Source organism: Manis javanica, chromosome 1, assembly GCF_040802235.1.
Source record: "Manis javanica isolate MJ-LG chromosome 1, MJ_LKY, whole genome shotgun sequence".
NCBI lineage: Eukaryota > Metazoa > Chordata > Mammalia > Pholidota > Manidae > Manis > Manis javanica.
In genome coordinates this window covers 88,617,253-88,637,054 of record NC_133156.1, presented here as the reverse complement: position 1 = coordinate 88,637,054, position 19,802 = coordinate 88,617,253, and the positions used below count along the sequence as shown (strand labels likewise).

The window sequence follows — 19,802 nt, the reverse complement described above, 5'->3', positions numbered from 1 at the left end:
ATTTTCCTATTGTTTGTCAAGGTCTTTTTTTTTTTTTTTTTTGGATATCTTAGGTCTAGACTACTGTCACAGGGTTGCAAATTTCAGAATTTATAATTGAAGTGGCTGGCTGAGTGAACCCATGTTATGTGTTTGTTTTAAAATATCAAAGGTACTAAAATTGTATAAACATGTTTAATTAGCGTATTTACATATATACTATATATGTTTCAGGATTTATATGTATTACAGTCTTAATATCTTTGCATAACTATAAGAGTAAAAATGAGTATATAACAATTGTTCAGGTTGTTGATTGAGCTTATGATATGTGCTTTCTTTTGTTTTTGAATTTGATCAAGCCATTGTTGGATTTATAAATTCTTTTTTCATGGCAAGTATATTTAACAGGAAGTTATATTTATTCTAATTAATATGTTGTTTTCATGACTTAGTGCCTATAGTAGAAGAACACCCATCTCATGAGCAGATCATTTTGCTTCTTGAAGATGAAGGTTTTCGTCCTGTTACATTTGTCCTAAATGCTAATCTTCTTGTAAATGTCAAGTTAGTATTTTGTAAGTAGTGACTCATCTTTCTTTACTTACCTAGTTGGTAATAAGTAGGATTTCTGAATTAATAAACATTGTCACATTAAATTTTGAGTGGCAACTGAAAAAGAGCATTGGATATTGGTTTTTTATCTAAATAGGAATATAAGTAAAATTTGCAATTCAGTATTTAGTTGGACTTGAAATAAAAGCATTGATGTTTCCTAGAGACCATCAATCAGTCTAGATTGAGATCATGGTCTCACCATGAATTGGTTTTTGATGCTCATGATACACAGGAAATATATTTTAGATTTGGTAATTGGGGTAAGCAAGAACACTGATTTAGTAACAAGACAATTTAAAATTAAGTGACATATGACCCAATTAAAAGGAGGGCATTAATCCTTAATAATAAATAATCCTTAATACTTAACAGTGCATCTCATAGCTTTTCAATCTCTTTGAAACTAACTTGATTCTTAACCACTACATTTAAGCATATTAGTGCATCTTTTATTTTTGTTTTATTAATTGACTCTATAAGATAATCTTTCATCCTTTCTTTTTTTTTACCTTAATCTTATTAATGTAAAATAAGAAAACAGTTCAGTTTGAATTTTTTGAGAGAAGAATGTTGGGAAAATAAGCAATTTTAAAAATTGTGCTAGCAAAGGACACTTATATTTAGATTTTTTGGTTAATAGAAGATTCATAGTTGTATGCTTTTATCACTTAAGATTCTTCAGACAGATGTTGGTACTTCTCAACCAATGGACTGCATGGCTTGGGACAGGCAGAAATTATTATTCTGTTGTTATGTTTGCCAAATGAAAATAGTATTCCTAAGGACATCTTCAGACTATTTGTCACCATATATAAGGATGCTCTGAAAGGTATAGCATTTTATTTTGAACTGTTCAGATGAGGGAATGAATAAGTTAATTCAAACACATTTATGTGTTTGGCTATGCTAACTGTATCAAAGATTCATTTTCTGAAGAGATTGGTAGTTTCTTAAAATAATCTAATCATTTTCAGTCTTCTTAAATCTAGCATTTTATGTAATTGGTATCTTTATAAAGATTTTTTTTTATTGAAAAAAGTGGAAATGAATTTGCCTTCTTGATTTTTTTATATATCTATATACTTTTCTTAATGTCAGTACTTTTGGGGGGGGCATAAGTTTTTACATGACCATACAGTAAGGAGAAAAATTTAAAAACACCAATGGCTAGAAATACTAAAAATTTTTATTCTCAATGCCCAGTTTCTAGGAATAACTCAGCTTTGTGTATACAAGGTATTCAAAGCCTCTGCAAGAGTGGAAATAAGAAAAAAAAAATCTACAATGCCTTTATTTAAGAAAGTTTATACTGGGACATTCAAACTCAAAATGTCTCTTCAAAATAACTGAAAATCTTTCTGTTAATGATTTTATTTCCAGGAAAATACATCGAAAACTTGGACAATATTACTTTTACTGAGAGTTTTCTCAATAGCAAGGATCATGGAGGATTTCTGTTTATTACACCTACTTTTCAAAAACTTGATGATCTTCTATTACCAAGTAATCCTTTTCTTTGTGGAATTCTTATCCAGAAACTAGAGATTCCCTGGGCAAAGGTTTTTCCTATGCGCTTAATGTTGAGATTGGGTGCAGAATATGAAGGTAAGTTTTAAAATAATGGTACATTACATGGGTTTAAATAATACTGAATGTAAAGTAAGGATTTCAAGGATATTACTAAAATTTTTTTAATGATTCATAGGACTACTTTTGATTGCATGTACTTTTAAAAAAATTAAGTTATCATCAATACACAATCTTACGAAGGTTTCACATGAGCAACATTGTGGTTTCAACATTCACTCATATTACCAAATACCTCAGACCCCAATGCAATCACTGTCCATCAGTGTTGTAAGATGCTACAGGGTCATTACTTCTCTTTTCCGAGCTGTGCTGCCTTTCCCGTGACCTACCTAGATTGTGTGTGCTAATTCTAATGCCCCTTAATCCCCGCTCCCTCCCTCCCCACTAATCCTCCCCAGTCCCTTCCTTTTGGTAACTGCTAGTCCCTTCTTGGAGTCTGTGAGTCTGCTGCTGTTTTGTTTTTTTAGTTTTGCTTTATTGTTATAATCTACAAATGAGTACAGTCATTTGGTACTTGTCTTTCTCTGCCTGTCTTATTTCACTGAGCATAATACCCTCTAGCTCCATCCATGTTGTTGCAAATGGTAGGATTTGTTTTCTTTTTACGGCCAAATAATACCCCATTGTGTATTTGTACCACATCTTTTATCCATTCATCTACTGATGATGGACACTTAGGTTGCTTCCATATCTTGGCTGTGTAAATAGTGATGTGATAAACATAAGGGTACGTATGTCTTTTTGCATCTGGGATCTTGTTTTCTTTGGGTAAATTCCTAGGAGTGAAATTCCTGTGTCAAATGCTATTTCTATTTTTAGTTTTGTGAGGAACATCCATATTGCTTTCCACAATGGTTGAACCAATTTACATTACCACTAGCAGTATAGGAGGGTTCCCATTTCTCTGCATCCTAGCCAGCATCTCTTGTTTCTTGTCAGATGTTGGCTGTCCTAACTGATGTGAGGTAATATCTCATTGTGGTTTTACTTTGCATTTCCCTGATGATTAGCGATGTGGAGCATCTTTTCATGTGCCCACTGGCCTTCTGAATTTCTTCTTTAGAGAACTGTCTGTTCAAATCCTCTGCCCATTTTTTTAATTGGGTTAGTTGTCTTTTGGGTGTTGAGATGTGTGAGCTCTTTATATATTTTAGATGTTAACCCCTTAATTGGTTATGTCATTTATGAATATATCCTCCCATACTGTAGGATGCCTTTTTTTTCTTCTGCTGGTGTCCATTGCTGTACAGAAGCTTTTTAGTTTAATGTAGTCCCATTTGTTATTTTTGCTTTTGTTACCTTTGCCCAAGGAAATGTGTTCAGGAAAAAGTTGTTCATGTTTGTATTCAAGAGATTTTTGCCTATGTGTTCTGTGAGTTTTATGGTTTCATGACTTACATTCAGGTCTTTGATCCATTTTCAGTTTACTTTTGTATATGGGTTAGACAATAATCCAGTTTCATTCTCTTGCATGTAGCTGTCCAGTTTTGCCAACACCAGTTGTTGTAGAGGTTCCCTACTGTATGTTTGGTACAGTACCAAACTAAATGTTTGGTAAAATTCAGCAGTGAAGCCATCTGGTCCAGGTATTTTATGGTTAGGTAGTTTTCTGATTACCAATTCAATTTCATTGCTGGTAATTCATCTTTTCAGATTTTCTGTTTTTCCCTGGGTGGGTCTTGGAAGATTGTATTTTTCTAGAAAGTTGTCCATTTCTTCTAGGTTATCCAATTTGTTAGCATATAATTTTTCATAAAATTTTCTAATAATTCCTTGTATTTCCATCATGTCTGTACTGATTTTTTCTTTCTCATTTCTGATTCTGTTTATGTGTGTACACTCTTTTTTCTTGATAAGTCTTGCTAGGGGTTTATCTGTTTAGTTTGTCTTCTTGAAGAACCAGCTCCTGGTTTCATTGAGTCTATTGTTTTATTCTTCTCGACTTTATTTATTTCTGCTCTGTTCTTTATAATGTCCCTCCTTCTACTGACTTTTGGCCTCATTTGTTCTTTTTCTAGTTACATTAATTGTGAGTTTAGACTGTTCATTTGGGATTGTTCTTTCTTGAGGTAAGGCTGTATTGCAGTATACTTTTCTCTCAGAACTGCCTTCACTGCATCCCACAGCTTTTGGGGTGTTCAGTTATTGTTTTCATTTGTTTCCATATATTGCTTGATCTCTGCTTTTATTTGGTCATTGATCCAGTGATTACTTAGGAGCATGTTGTTAAGCCTCCTTGTGTTTGTGGGCTTTCTTTTCTTTGCATAATTTAGTTTTATACTTTTGTGGTCTGAGAAGCTGTTTGGTACAATTTTAATCCTTTTGTATTTACTGAGGCTCTTTTTGTGGCTTAGTATGCAATCTATTCTGGAAAACGTTCCGTATACACTTGAGAAGAATGCATTCTGCTGCTTTTGGGTGGAGTGTTCTATAGATGTCTGTTAGGTCCATCTGTTCTAATGCCTTGTTCAGTGTCTCTGTCTCCTTGCTTATTTTCTGTCTATTTTATCTGTCTTTTGGAGTGAGTGGTTTGTTGAAGTGTCCTAAAATGAATGCATTGCATTCTATTTCCCCCATTAATTCTGTAGTATTTGTTTTACATAGGTGTTCCTATATTGGGTGCATATATATTTATAATGGTTATATCCTTTTGTTGGACTGCCCCCTTTATCATTATGTAATGTCCTTTGTCTCTTGTCACTTTCTTTGTTTTGAAATCTGTTTTGTCTGATATGCATACTGCTACTCCTGCTTTTTCCTCCCTATTATTTGCATGAAATATCTTTTTCCATCCCTTCACTTTTAGTCTGTGTATGTGTTTGGGTTTGAAGTGAGTCTCTTGTAGGCAGCATATAGATCATTCTTGTTTTTTTTATCCATTCTGTAACTGTCTTTTGATTGGTGCATTCAGTCCATTTACATTTAGGGTGATTATCTATAGATATGTACTTATTGCCATCGCATGCTTTAGATTTGTGGTTACCAAATGTTCAAGGGAAGCTTCTTTACTATCTAACAGTCTAAATTAAGTCACTTATTATGCTACTTCCAACACAGTCTAAAGGTTTGTTTTTATTTTCTCACTTCTTTTTCTTCCTCCTCCACTCTTTATATATTAGGTGTCATATTCTGTACTCTTTGTCTATCCCTTGACTGACTTTGTGGGTAGTTGATTTAATTTTGCATTTACTTAGTAATTAATTGATCTACTTCCTTTAGTGTGGTTTTATTTCCTCTGGTGACAGCTATTTAGCCTTAGGAACACTTTCATTTAGAGCAGTCCCTTTGAAATACACTGTAGAGATGGTTTGTAGGAGATAAATTCCCTCCACTTTTGCTTATATGGAAGTTTTTAAATCCCTGCCTCAAATTTAAATGATAATCTTGCCAGGTAGAGTATTCTTGGTTGGAGGCCCTTCTGTTTCATTGTGTTAAATATATCATGCCACTGTCTTCTGGCTTGTAAGGTTTCTGCTGAGAAGTCTGTTGATAGCCTGGTGGGCTTTCCTTTGTATGTGATCTTTTTTCTCTGGCTGCTTTTAATAGTCTGTTCTTATCCTTGATCTTTGCCATTTTAATTATTATATGTCTTGGTGTTGTCTTCCTAGGGTCCTTTGTTTTGGGAGATCTCTTCACTTCCATGACCTGAGGGACTATTTCCTTCCCCAAATTGGGGACATTTTCAGCCTTTAGTTCCTCAAAGAGACTTCCTTTCCCTTTGCCTCTTCTTCTTCTAGTACCCCAAAACCGCGAATATTGTTCCATTTGGATTGGTTACACAGTTCTCTTATTATTTCATTCCTACAGATCTTTTTTTCTCTTTGTGCCTCAGCTTCTTTGTTTTCCTGTTTTGTAATTTCTATTTAATTTACTGTCTCCTTTACCTCATCTAATCTACTTTTAATTCCCTCCATTGTACATTTCATTGCAGGTACTGCATATTTCAAAGTTTCTGTCTCTTTCTTGACCTCCTCGCTGAGATCTTGAATATTTTTCTGTAGCTCTGTTAGCATGTTTATGATTTTTATTTTGAAATCTTTATCAAGAAGATTTGTGATTTTAATTTCACTTAGACCTATTTCTGGTGTCTGGTGATTTTTTGTACAAAATTTTTTTGCCATTTTATATTTCTAGTGATTCATATGGAATAATAACTTTGTGTGGGTGACACCCTCTAGTGCCTGGAAGCTCTGTTCTCTGGAGCTTCCCAGCACCTGGAGCCATGGTGGGGTAACAGGAGCTGTTTCCTGCTTCCTAACTATAGTGGCTGCCTCTACTGGCAGCGCCAGTGGGTTGAGCACTCAGGGAGTAAGTAGCCTCTGTGTTATGCCCCTGTAGCTGCCATAGGTGGGGCCACCCTCCAACTAGTCTGGCTCAATGGTGGGGGCAGGAGATGTGTAGACTACTGCCTGGCAGAAAGAAGGAGTGACAGGCTGCATATCACAGTGGTGGGGTGCCTCAGAGCTGTGTTCCAGCCAGGGGGATGGAGCTTCTTAAGCTCCTGAAAGTTCCCAACCTGCTGGGCTGAGTGTGCCCAGATTACTTTGTCCACCTTTCCTTACTCCTCAGCAGCAAGCTCTGTATAATCCTTGCCCCTTTATCACCTCTCTCACTGTTGGGAAGTCTTTCAAAGGGCCTGTCTTTCTTTTTTCTCAGAGAGGCCAGTTGTGTGTACCTGTTCTCCACAAGCAGCTGGTATCTCAGTCTCTTGGGTATTCTGCCTGTCTTTGCTTTCCAACCCCACTAATCTCCAGAGCAACATGTAATGTGGGTTTGTGCTCCCAGAGCAGATCTCCATGGCTGAGTGTTTAGCAGTCTGGTGTTCTACTGCCTCCCTGCTCTGTTTATCTTCCTCCTTACTGTGAGCTGGGGTGAGGAGAAGGCTTGGGTCCTGGAGGTTCACAGCTTTGCTACTTAACCCTTTTTTGTGAGGTCTTCCCTTTCCCCCAGATTTAGGCAGTCTGTTCTGCAGTCGTTAGGTCTCCCTTTCATGATTATTTATATTTGCTGTATTTTTGTGTTATATGTGGCTTTGGGAGGATGTTTCTACCTCACTTCTCACACCACCATCTTTTGCTCCTCAATTCCATGTACTTTTAGACTTAAAAAACAACCCTCTTCTACTACCAAATTAGTCTAGACAACCTTGGTATGTCATGAAGTTTCTAGATGTTCGTAATTATTAGCTTACCTTAAAAACATTTTTTTAAAAATTTCAGAACAAAACATAGAAAACCTTGAAAAGTTTTCTTAAAAGTATGTACTGTAGGGAGTTCATTTTGTTATGTTGCCTCTGTATTAAGATAGAGGTAAAAGTAAGGTATTTCCCCCCTCAGTTTGTGTACATCATAAAGCCGAACAGAAGGGATTTTAAAATAATGGTCTAGGTTCATTTATATGGTTATTTCTAAGTCAAAATCATTTCTAGTGTGAAACTCTTCTGAACCTCACCCTTTATCTCTTTTCTCAATAAATAATTTATGTATTGTATGTGAAGTATATAACATCTAATGAAATTGTGGGCATTTGATTTAAGATAATTGAATAGGTATTTTTGTAGGGGAAGATTAAATGTAGGGAAGTTATAAAAGTTACTGTTACTGTTTCAAACTGGACAGATGCAGTGTGAAGGATATATACATTTAAATCCCTCTCGTAAACTTAGCAAACTGACTTGGGGGAAGTCCTTACCATTTAAGATTTAAATATGCATTATTATTAAATTGTGTAAAAAGTGACAAAACATAACTTTCAGGTTTTATATTGAGTGAACCAAAAAACTTCTATAAGCTGAAATGGCATAAAGAAAAGAAACAATTACCATTTCTTAAAAGCAAAAGTCCTGTTTGTATTTCTTTCGGTTGCCAAAAACAGGTACTAATGTAGGTCTTTTGTAGAAATGAAGTGTATGTGAAGCAAACTTTTGGATAGCAGGGGAAACCTGTATATAGAAGTTAACTTGCCTCAGATGTTTTCCGAGTTATGTTCTGCTGGATTTTAGATAGACTGATGCCTTGACATTATTGGTGCATGTGACTCTTTAGACAGGAACTTGGAAGTGTGGTGTGTGTATTTGTGTATATGTGTTCATTTTGTTATAGTGATAATGTATGCATGGAAAAGTTAATGGTAGAATTTAGAGGCCCATTAAAAAGACTGAAAATAACTGTCTGAAATTAATAATTTTCAGTGGAGATTATCTATGCTGATTTGTTGAGACCCTTTGTTTAGAATATCATGAAATGTTGGATTAGATGATTTAGGAGGTCCCTTTGTAACTCTGACATTTTAAGCTTTAACCTTTTGAAAATAGTTTTAAATCAAATTACCTCTATAATTGCAGAAGATGCTCGCTCATTCATAAAAATGAAGTAGAAAGTTAGCATTTACCTTGATCATATAATTTATCAGTTTCATGTTTGTTTCCAGTCTACACCCTCTGTCCTCCAAATAACTTAGTTATTCTTTTTAAAGGTAAAAAATATGTTTGTAATAGGAAAGATGTGAGTCACTCTGACTTGTTTTTAAAATAGATGTCAGGTTTGTCTTGTTAGAATTTTAAGGAAATCTATTTGTATGGTATGTATTAGAGAGGTTTGTTTCCTTATGACCTAAGCTGAGAACGGAAGGTTAAAAATGTATCTGCTTTCCATAATAATAGAAATAGTCTTACCTACCTCTTTTCATCCTCCTCTCCTTCCAGAAGCCCTGCTGTATTGCCAGCAAGGTGTCTTTTCCATTTTGGTGTGCAACATTTATAGTGCCCTAAAGGAAAGACAAAAGTAGTTGGTGACACACTCCATGTCCTTTCTCTGCATTGGCTTCTTTGACTTTATATGTTTCTTTTATCATGCTGACCCAAGAACTATAAAAATTACTCTCATCTATAAATTAGCACAATTGGACATTAACTATAAATGCCTTAAAATCATTAATTCTTCACATTTCTCTTTAAACTTTCAGAACTTTATAGTCTAGCCAATTATTATAATTTTCCAAACATCTTAATTTTGTGGAAACAACATGTATAATGAAAAGATTAAATACTTTGGAATCAGCCTCAGCCAAGGCTAGTTTCAGATCTGTTTTACCAGTTACTAACTTTGGTAAATACTGGTACCAAATTTACCAAATTGGTGCCTGTGACTCTTTAGACAGGAACTTGGAAGTATGGTGTGTGTTATTGATCTCTTTGTCTCTTCTTTCCCATTTGTAAAGTAGGGATAGATATACTTGCCTTATTTGGTTGTTATAGGGTTTAATTAACATAATGTATGTAAAGTTCCCAGTATAATTGTAGCATCTAGTAGATAGACAATCTGCATTAATGATGTCCCTCACTTTCCCCAAAGAACTGTTTAGGTGGTATTGTCCATAATGTTTGAAAAAGGAGAAATAAAGGTAATAAACTCAAGACTTCTTTAAATTTTTGTGGACAGTAACCAGTTTTCCTTTCTTATCTATAGCATATCCTGCTCCTCTAATAAGTGTAAGAGGCCGAAAACCTCTTTTTGGAGAAATAGGACACACTATTATGAACTTACTTGTTGTGAGTAATTGAACTATTTTATTGTGTTATTATTACTTTAAAAATTTAGCAAATCTTTTACACATTATATTTTCTTGCTTTAACTTGGCATAGTTGGTTGGTATAATGAAAGTTCATTTATAATAAATCCTAATTCATTTAGCATTAATGGGATTTATTGGATAAATTGCTTTTTAGAAACATCTAATTTTGTGTACCTGATTCTCATTGCCTTTTGATTCATTCTGCTGCAGTGCTTACACATTTAGTTAATGTTAGGTCTACACAGTTGAAGCTCTAGTAAAAGTGTTAGTAATATCAGTTTGGTGACTTTAAGCAAATTGTGGCCTAAGGGTCCTCATTTGTAATAGGAAGGGTTGGATTAGATCATCTTAGGTTCCGTTCCACCTCTAATTTCTATAATTTTATGATTACTTCTTACCATAGAAAAATTATTTCAGCTGACTTGCTTTTATTAGCACATGTTCAGTTCAAAGACCTATTCTGTCTTGGAAGATCAGTAACTAGAAATAAATCACCCCCAAATACTACAGAATTCTTCTTGAGAATGATACTAAAACTGTGGAGTAGTTTTAGTTGGAAGTATTAGTTCGTTTACTAAGTTGGTACTGCTTTCTGGATGGCATTTTGATAGTTATACTCTTTAAAAAGGATTTAATGAATGGTTAAATGCTTCTGGGTAGTGGTTTAAAGTTTATGGAGATCTCATTATTTTATGTAGGACCTTCGAAATTACCAGTATACCTTGCATAACATTGATCAGCTCCTGATTCATATGGAAATGGGGAAAAGCTGCATAAAAATACCTCGGAAAAAATACAGTGATGTAAGTTAAATTACCTTATTTGAATTTTGAAGATAATTACTGAACATTAGATTTGCTTGTGTTTAATTTGTTTTGAATTGAACTATAACGTAAAATGGCAAAAAAGACTACTTTTGATATTTTAGATTTGTTTGCTAACAAGGGATTTGTTTAATTCTATTTGTTCATTTTTTCTCACTGTTTTATTTGGTCAGAATTTTAACTGTTTGAATTATTGTAACAAATAAAGGCATGATGTTAAAAGTGTTTCTAAAAAATCTTGGTTTTTTCCAGGTAATGAAAGTAATAAATTCTTCTAATGAGCATGTTATTAGTATTGGAGCTAGTTTTAGTACAGAAGCAGATTCTCATTTAGTCTGTATACAGAGTGATGGTGTTTATCGAACACAAGCCAACAGTGCTAGGGGCCATCCTAGAAAAGGTAAGTATTGTTTCCTAATGTTGACCCATAAAAGTATCTCGATAAATAGAATTCCTTTCAAAGGGGAAATATGTATATTTTACTTATTTACTAGCTGAATTGATTATAATAAAACAGCATGCATTAAAATCTTAGTTAGACAAATAGATTAAAAAATTGCTTCCAATTTGTGTTTTTCTCTTGGGCTACAGTAGGTTTAGACTTGGTATACTATATTTGTTTTGATATCTTCAGGGTTGCTGTATCCCATATGATAGGAGGCTTATTTTCAGTAATTTTTCCTTGGAATGGGGTGTTTTTCACCATTTTCTGCTCTCTGCTACAACTTCTCTTAGTTTGGGGAGCACAGGGTGGATAAAGATAAAGAATGATTTGTAAAACTGTAAATAGCTAGAGGTATAGAAATGATGAAAATGGTGGAGTAGGTAGCATATATGAGTGACATTTCTCTCAGTTCTGGCTGAATGGCCTCAGTGACTGCTGTGATTACCAAATCCTTGTAGTAGAGGTAAGTTAAGTGGAAGCAAGTAATCCATAAAATTGATACATTATTATAAAATAGTATAATGACAATTAAAACAGTCTGACATGCTGGCTATTAATAAAATTATTTCCTCTAATTATAAAAATAGTTTAAACTCATTGTAGTAAGTTTGAAAAATATGTTTTAAAAAGGAAATGAATAAAAGTGTCAAGATAATGGCCATTGTTGTCATTTTAATACATTTTTTTCTTATTAGTATATGATAAATAGATGATTTTGTGCTGTATAATTTTTATATTGTACTTTTTTTACTTAATGTCATTGACATTTTTTGTTATTAAAATTTAGCAACTATTTAATATTTATTTGTGGCCTAGTTATATATGTGCTGTAGAATTCAAAAGGTATAAATATTATGTACAGTGTAAATCCCCTTTCCTTCCTGACCCTTAAGTTACTCTCTTCCCCTCCTTGACTCCTAAGTTATTCTCTTCACCTCCCAACAGGCAACCAAATCACTGTTAACAGTTTTTTATATATCCTAAGAGAAGCATTTTTGCTTATGTGTATATTAAAGCAAACCACACACACACACATCTTCCTTCCACTTTTTTAAACAAGTCATAGCATTTGTTCCATTCTGCATCTTGTTTTTTCTTTGTTAACACACCTTGGAGATTATTCTATGTTAATATAGAGTGAACTCTCACATTCCACATAACTTACAACTTTATATGTGTGTATCATGTAACTGTTTCTTACTAATGAACATAGTTGTTGCCAATCATTGGCTGTTTATAAAAATGTATTATGAATAACTTTTGTATGTGCCATTTATTCCTAGAAATAGAATTGATGTGTCAAAGGATAAGTGTATATGTAATTTTAATAGGTAATAATGAAATTATTCTTCTCTATGAAGAGATTGTTCTGATTTATACTTTCATCAGTAGTGAAATTTGATTTCCACACCCTCACTGACATAGACAAAACCATGTAAAATAGTACAATGGCCATCAGTTATTAGATACAAACATTAAATAATCTTTATGCAGTATTTTATCTTAATTTTGGTTAGTTTGTTTTTGTTAGCTTTCTAAGGTAAGTCGTATAGGCATGGCATTTATCAAGTACTTAAAAATGTGCTATACTCCACATTATCATTTAACAAATATATAGCATAAAGGGAAGATTACAACATAAACAATTTTACTTTATTTCTTTTTTTATTCAGTGACTGGTGCAAGTTTTGTGGTATTTAATGGGGCTCTAAAAACATCCTCAGGATTTCTTGCTAAATCCAGCATAGTTGAAGGTATGAACTTCATCTTTAAGATTGTGTTAATATAAAGGTATTTTCCATTTCCTTTTAAAAATATATCTGATACTTAAAAAAAAAACATGTAAATTACAAAGCTTAATACCACAAATTTAGGTGAAATCATCACCCAGTGTAAGAATTAGAACATGACCAAAATTTGTGACTACCTCAAGCATGACAGCTTGGTATTAGCCTTCACTTCCTGCTTGTGCAGAGCCTAAAGGTCAGTCTGAGGTGACAGTTTAGGGCTTTCTCAAGTCTTTCCTTCACACATGTATTGCACTTATGTATGGCCTTCTAAATTCCCAGAAATATGTTGGAGCTTTTCAAAGCCCTGTAGACGTCTCATCTCCAGCTTTTCTTTTAAGTGTTTGGTTGGTCTGTTGTTTGCTTCTACTGTTAACTGCTGCATTGGCAGCTGTGATGTGTTAACCACTGGCTGCTAATTGTTTTTGACAAGTGCTCTCTTGAGAAAAGACTGCACAAGGGAAAGCTTAGAGTCAACTCAAAGACAGACAGCGTTGTAAGTGGTCTCTTCTGGGGAACCACCTGACAAGTCAAAAACTGACAATTCTTGGTAATGAGGCTTTGAAGAAGCTCTTAGCCCCCTTTTACCCTCTCCTGTGGCTACCAGGTTGCTGGTTTTTACCATAATAGCAGTCTGTTGGTTCTTAAGGCTCTCCACTGAGCTGGAGAGGAGAGTATGAGAATAGGGAGGTTAAAATGACACAAACCTTGCTGTACTTCTCAGGATCCAGCCATTTTTCTTGAATAAATGCTCGTAGATTGCTGCAAGCCTTTGGTTAATCTCTGGAGTTGTGAGAAAGTTGCTTCTGACATTTTTGATCAGTTTCCTTGTTCTTTTTCTGGAGAGTATTTTCAGAGGTTCTTTGCATTTCACTAATGTTATCCTCTGTATTAATCTCAGTTACATAGCTTTATAGGAAATCCTTCTATCTCTGCTGCCACACATATGCCTTATACCTCTAGATATGCCCTGGCCAGTGTAAGCCCTTTGATTTTCTGTATTAATTTTAGAATCAGCTTGTCAGGTTTTATTGTAAATGGGCTGCCTTAAATTTATTTGGGTAATGTTTAATGTCTTTCAGTAGAATTTTATAGTTTTTGTATAGGTCTTGTGTTCTTTTCTTGATTTATTCCTGTACCTTACAGATTTTATTTCCGAAGTAAACGCTATCATTCTTAATTAAAATTTTTATCTGTTTTTTGCTGGCATATGGAAATCCATTGATTTCTTTATTGTCATCTTTAAGCAGGTCCAACTCTTATTATTTAAAATTTACCTATAGATTCTTTTAGTTTCTATGTAGCTAAGTATACTATCACTAAGGATGGTAATTTTGCTTCTTTCTTTATAGTCATCATGCCTTTTATTTATTTTTCTTGTTTATTGGTGAGGACTCCCAGTGGAAGCAGTGCTTGTAAATGCTCTTGTCTAGACTGATGTTTGTCAGTAACACCTTTTAAGTATAAATGAGCTTTATAATTCAATCTTATGTGTATCTGTTATTCTGATGATGGAATGTGAGATACTCAATTATTCTTATTTCTTACCATGTATCTTCAAGTTTTTTAATGTTTTCTTTTATGGTAGGTTTTGATTTTGCTCCACTTTTCAGGGGAGCAGTTTGCCCTGTGATCTCAATTCTCTGATAGATCTAAGAGTTATTCATTTTCAGTTTAGTTTCTTTCTTGTTTTGAGGATGGGAGTGACAATTTACATGCTCTTTACATGTTGGAGCAGACACCAGGAGTCATTAGCATTTTTTGTAATACAAGTTGGCTGGCTTTCATTTATCCAAACCTGTCTTTATTTTGTTTTCTTATTTGAAGGATATTTTTGCTAGATACAGCATTCTGCTTTGAAAATTCTTATTTTCTTTAAGGATATCATTTCATTTGTCATTGGTCTCCATTATTTCTAGTGAAAAGTCAGTAACAATTTTGTTATCCTGTACTTAACATACCCTTTTCCTCAGTCTGTTTTCAAGATACCCTCTTCATCTTTGATTTTTACCAGTTTTACTGCAATGTGCCTCAATATTGTTTTCTTTGTGTTTATCCTGATGACATTTATTGAGCTTCTTGGCTATGCATCAATATTTTTCATCAAATTTGGGGAATTTCTTACCACTCTTTTTTTTTTTTTTTGACATGCCAGTCTTTCTCCTGGTAGCTACCTATAGCTATTTATCTTTTATAGACTGTTTAATACTCTCCTATGGTCTTTGATGCTCTTTTTTTTCCCAGGTTTTTCCTCTGGTTTTCAAACTGGATAATTTTTATTAACTTTTCTTCATGTTGATTCTTTCTTTTGCTCTCTTTAATCGACTATTAATGTTCCTATCAAGACCAGCCATTTTTCTTGAATAAGTACTGCCCAGATTGCTGCAAGCTTTTAGCTCATTTCCACAGTTCTAAAAAAGTTACTTTTTACATTCTTATATCTGCCGGGTAGATTGAGTAGAAAATGAAAACCAAGGGTAGGAATTTTTGTTACTAAAATGTAATTGATTTTGAGGTTTCAATTTTCAGTTAGATTACACCTGTTGGTTCTAGAATTTCCTTTTGGTCTTTCCATTTTCTATTTCTCTGTTAAGATTCTTTTTATCTGTTTATTCATTTAACCCATATTTGCTTTTTATTCTTTAGATGTTTTTTCCTTTAGGTTTTCGAATATATTTTAGAATATTTTTTTAAGTGTTTGTTTAATCCAGTGTCTTGGCCATCTTGTGAGTGGTTTCAGTTATATTGGAGCTCACATTTTTCTGTTTCTGCCTGGTAATTTTTGATTATGTACTTGTCATTGTTGATATGCTGTAGAAACTTTAGATCTATTAGCTTTTGCAGAAGAAAGCTTACTTATGTAGAAGCAGGCATTTTCATGACTAATGAGCTTATGTAGTCTTTTTCACTTTGTTAACAGATAGGTCTGTGGAATCCAAAGGTGTTTACAAACTGCAGGGTTCATTCTCCAAATCTGTTTTGCCTACAGGTTTTTGTAAGGGCTTTGTTTGGCTTTGCTACAGTTCAAGTTAATGAGGTGCTAATAAGATCTCTCTACTTTGGTTGGTCCAGACTATCAATATCCCCAACATTGCTCGACTTCTACTGTCTCTGTTCTGTTCCCAACCCTGTGACAACTGTTCTGTTAGACTTCATCAAGTCCAATTCTATTAATGTGGTGTGTCCCCAGTTCTAGTACAAGGACTCAAAGGGACCCTTACACAGAGTTTTATGGTGCCCCCTTCTTGAGTGTCTTAAAGATTCCAGACTTTTCTAAACTCTTAACTTTGACTTGTGAGCCCAGTAGATCCATTGTGAGTTTTACAAGTCCCCCAAGCAGAGAACCTAGGCGATTGTGGGCTCACCTTCTGAGTTTTCCTTTAGGGATCACAGTATTGCACTTCTTGTTGTCCCGTACCTGAAAACAGTTGCCTCATACATTTTGTCTAGTTTTATGGTTGGTTGGTTGGCATCAGAAAGGGCATTTTGGTATCAGTTATTACATCATAGCTAGAAGCAGAAATTTTCCCTTTCTTTATTAGTTAGAAAAAAAATCCTTTGTGAAATATTTTTATTTCCTAGTGGCAACAGCCATTAAGGTGATTCAACAGATGATTTAAAACTTACTTTGTACAGAACCTGTTTTGATAGCAGATTTTATGGCTTAGACATATAAATTGATACTTAGTATAAGAAATGTGAAACATAACTCTCATTTTTAGATGGCTTAATGGTACAAATAACTCCAGAGACTATGGATGGCTTGCGGCTAGCTCTACGAGAACAAAAAGACTTTAAAATTACATGTGGAAAGGTTGATGCTGTAGACCTAAGAGAATATGTGGATATCTGCTGGGTGGATTCTGAAGAAAAAGGAAACCAAGGGTAGGAATTTTTTGTTTCTAAAATGTAATTGATTTGATGGAGGAGGAAGGATTGAAGACATTTTGTTAACAAAATTAAACATTTTATGAATAAATACTGAATTATACCATTAATTTAAATGCTTATACTCTAATTAATGAATGTAGTCTGTTTCCTCAAAGGTGAATCTGACTAGCCTCTTGTAGTTTTCTTGGCCAGGATGCAGTAAACTATTAAAGATTTTCAGTGTGGTAGGGGGCCAATGATAAAATGTGCATTGTGTGGACTTGATGCCTGGGCTGAGAAAGGCAAGGTAATTTTTTTGTTTTATGGTACCTCTTTTTGTCAAGTAAGTAAAGGATTCCCTTTGGATGTTCATTCTGTATTATTTTGATTCCCTCTAAATACCAACAACTGAATTAAATAATATGTACATTGGAGGCCTTACAGAATGTTACTGCCATTCCTTACATTCAATTATCCATTTTCTCACTTTTTTTGAGATTAGCTAAGGGTTCTGTAGTAAAGAAGGAAAAAGAAGGCTAATGATAGAGGATTCCTCAATTTTTGAAATTCATGAGATAGCTTTTCTGTTAGGAGACTATTTAAGATACTTTAAACCTCAGGTGTGAATTAGGCATATGAAAAAGTACATACAATTTTCTACACAATCAAGAGATCTTGGTAAATTAATATGAACTACAGTTTTAATTATTTTGTATGTAATTGAGATTTCTTACTGCTACTTTAAATTTATAGCTCTCATAATTTTTTTCCTTATTCTATTTGTTCAAATCTAATAATTCATTTCATAGAAAGTACTTTGTTACTAATAATTCTATTGTGTGATTTTTTTTTTCCATAGTGTTACTAGTTCAGTGGATGGAATATCATTACAAGGAATTCAAAGTGAAAAAATGAAACTGGAAGCAGATTTTGAAACTGATGAGAAGATTGTAAAGTGTACTGAGGTAACTGAGAAAAGATTCCTTCCTTTTACATGCTTTGTCTGAATATGCTTTTTGTTCTTTTAACTTGGAGATTTCACAGTGTATCTTATTAAATTTTTTACATTATTCCTTGACACACATACACATTATTTCCACACCAGATTGCCTTTATACACCTGATTTAGATTTCCAAAGTACTGTATCAGGCTACTGTATAGTGGTGCTGCCTGACAGCTCACAGTTAAGTTTTGGCATTATCACCATCTTTGTACAGTAATGTGTTATTTAACCATATTATTTTCATTTTTTCTAATTTTATAAAAAATAATTGCATAGACTTCAGTTTGTAATCAGCATTCACATATGAAAGTTATTTTTGTATGTTCTAACTTTTTAAAAATAAGACATTATGAAACTATAGACTGCCAACCCCTTAACTACCTCCATATCCCTCTCCTCTGCTTTCTGGTTCAGGCAGTCAGTTATTCATGTCTTATCTATTTGTGATTATATGAATTGAACACAATAGAAACTATAGAGGATGTAAAAATTAAAGAACACTGTTTTTGTGTTTCATCTTAACTTCATTAAGATATCTATATACAATGGTGATCATACAAGGTGGACTCAGGAGTATCCTTCTGTAACCTGAGGCTTTTTTTTTTCTGTAACAAGGCTTTTTTGCTACAGGTTAACTTTGGGCAAAAATAAGTCATTCTCATTGCTCTTAACTAGTGATTTTCTTGGCACTAACATTGCAATTTTATTAGAAAGTTTAGTTGAAATTAGTATTGTTGCATTTTTAAAACTACTTCTTATCTTAATCATGACTTGTTTCCTAATTACATTTCAGGTGTTCTACTTTCTAAAGGACCAGGATTTATCTATTTCAGCAACTCGTTATCAGTTTGCAAAAGAAATAGCCATGGCTTGTAGTGCTGCACTGTGCCCTCACCTGCAAACTCTAAAGACTAATGGGATGAATAAAATTGGCCTCAGGGTTTCCATTGACACGGATATGGTGAGGCATGTTATTGTGCTATATTTTTTTAATGAATGCACCATATATTAAAATAATTCTAAGTTTTTTCTTTAACCTTTTATATTGGGAGGAATGAAGAGAACCATAATTTGTTGAAAATCAGTGTGTGCTACATACTTCATGTACATTATCTCCTTTACTTTCCTTGACAGAGGTCAGCAAACTTTTTATGGTAAAAGGCCAGACAGTAAATGTTTTAGAAACTGGGCTGTATGATATCTTTCATAAAAGCAGCCATGGACAGACAGTATGTACACTTATGGCTCAGCTGTGTTACAATGAAACTTTGTTTATAAAAACAAAGTTGGTGGGCCAGATTGGTCCACAGGCCATAGTTTGCTGACTCCTGATCCACAACAATCCTGCTTGATAAGCAGGTTTTTTAATGTATTATTCTGACTAGATTCTATATTCACATGATTATAATTACATAATTCTAAAAGTGTTAAAAAAGGAAAAGCTTCATTTTTTTCCTTCCTATGTAGGGAAAATCCCTGTTCTTCCTGTTTTCTTCTTATGAGTTTCCTTTACTACTCATACAAAACACTTCAGTTCTGACTTCCTGGTGTCCATAGTGTGGAGGTTTTCCCCCATAACAACAAGCAGTTCTTAGACAATAGCAGAGCATCCAAAAATTCAACTCAATTCTGACACTGTCTATCCAGAAATAACATTAGATCCCACAGGTTAAGGGTTCAGTCCTACAAGATTGCTTCCCATTTCAGATGTCAATAGCATGCCTAGGTATCTCCTGCACTTCCATTTACCCCCTCCATGGGTTAGAATAATTTGCTAGAGTGATTCTCAGAACTTAGCTAAACACTTATTTATGTTCATCAGTTTATTAAGGATATACAGATGGACAACCAGATGAAGTGATACATCAGTCAAGGTTTGAGGGACTCCAGAATGCAGGAGCTTCTGCTCCTGTGGAATTGGAGTTAATCAGCCTCCCAGTGTGGATGTTTTTACCATCCTGAAAACTCTCTGAGCCCTTTACTATTGGATTTTATGGAGACTTCCTCATATAGGCGTGGCCAATTATTAACACCATTTCTAGCCCCTCTCCCCTCTCTGGACAACGAGCAGGGCTGAAAATTTGAAGCTTCTAATCATGGCTTGGCCTTGTGA

The 19,802-nt window shown here is 34.1% G+C and overlaps 1 protein-coding gene across 4 annotated transcripts in view; it reads left to right on the top strand.

The window, feature by feature from the left end:
- ZFYVE16 (zinc finger FYVE-type containing 16) overlaps positions 1-19,802 on the top strand; it is a 55,883-nt gene that overhangs the window by 32,295 nt on the left and 3,786 nt on the right. For all 4 annotated transcript variants that reach the window (XM_073234607.1, XM_073234601.1, XM_073234602.1 and 1 more), the window contains exons 8-17: positions 435-557; positions 1,271-1,426; positions 1,978-2,202; positions 9,654-9,736; positions 10,458-10,562; positions 10,836-10,983; positions 12,702-12,782; positions 16,538-16,700; positions 17,545-17,650; positions 18,483-18,650. In XM_073234607.1, coding sequence (XP_073090708.1) covers positions 435-557; positions 1,271-1,426; positions 1,978-2,202; positions 9,654-9,736; positions 10,458-10,562; positions 10,836-10,983; positions 12,702-12,782; positions 16,538-16,700; positions 17,545-17,650; positions 18,483-18,650 — 1,358 coding nt within the window. The remainder of the gene's footprint in view (positions 1-434; positions 558-1,270; positions 1,427-1,977; positions 2,203-9,653; positions 9,737-10,457; positions 10,563-10,835; positions 10,984-12,701; positions 12,783-16,537; positions 16,701-17,544; positions 17,651-18,482; positions 18,651-19,802) is intronic.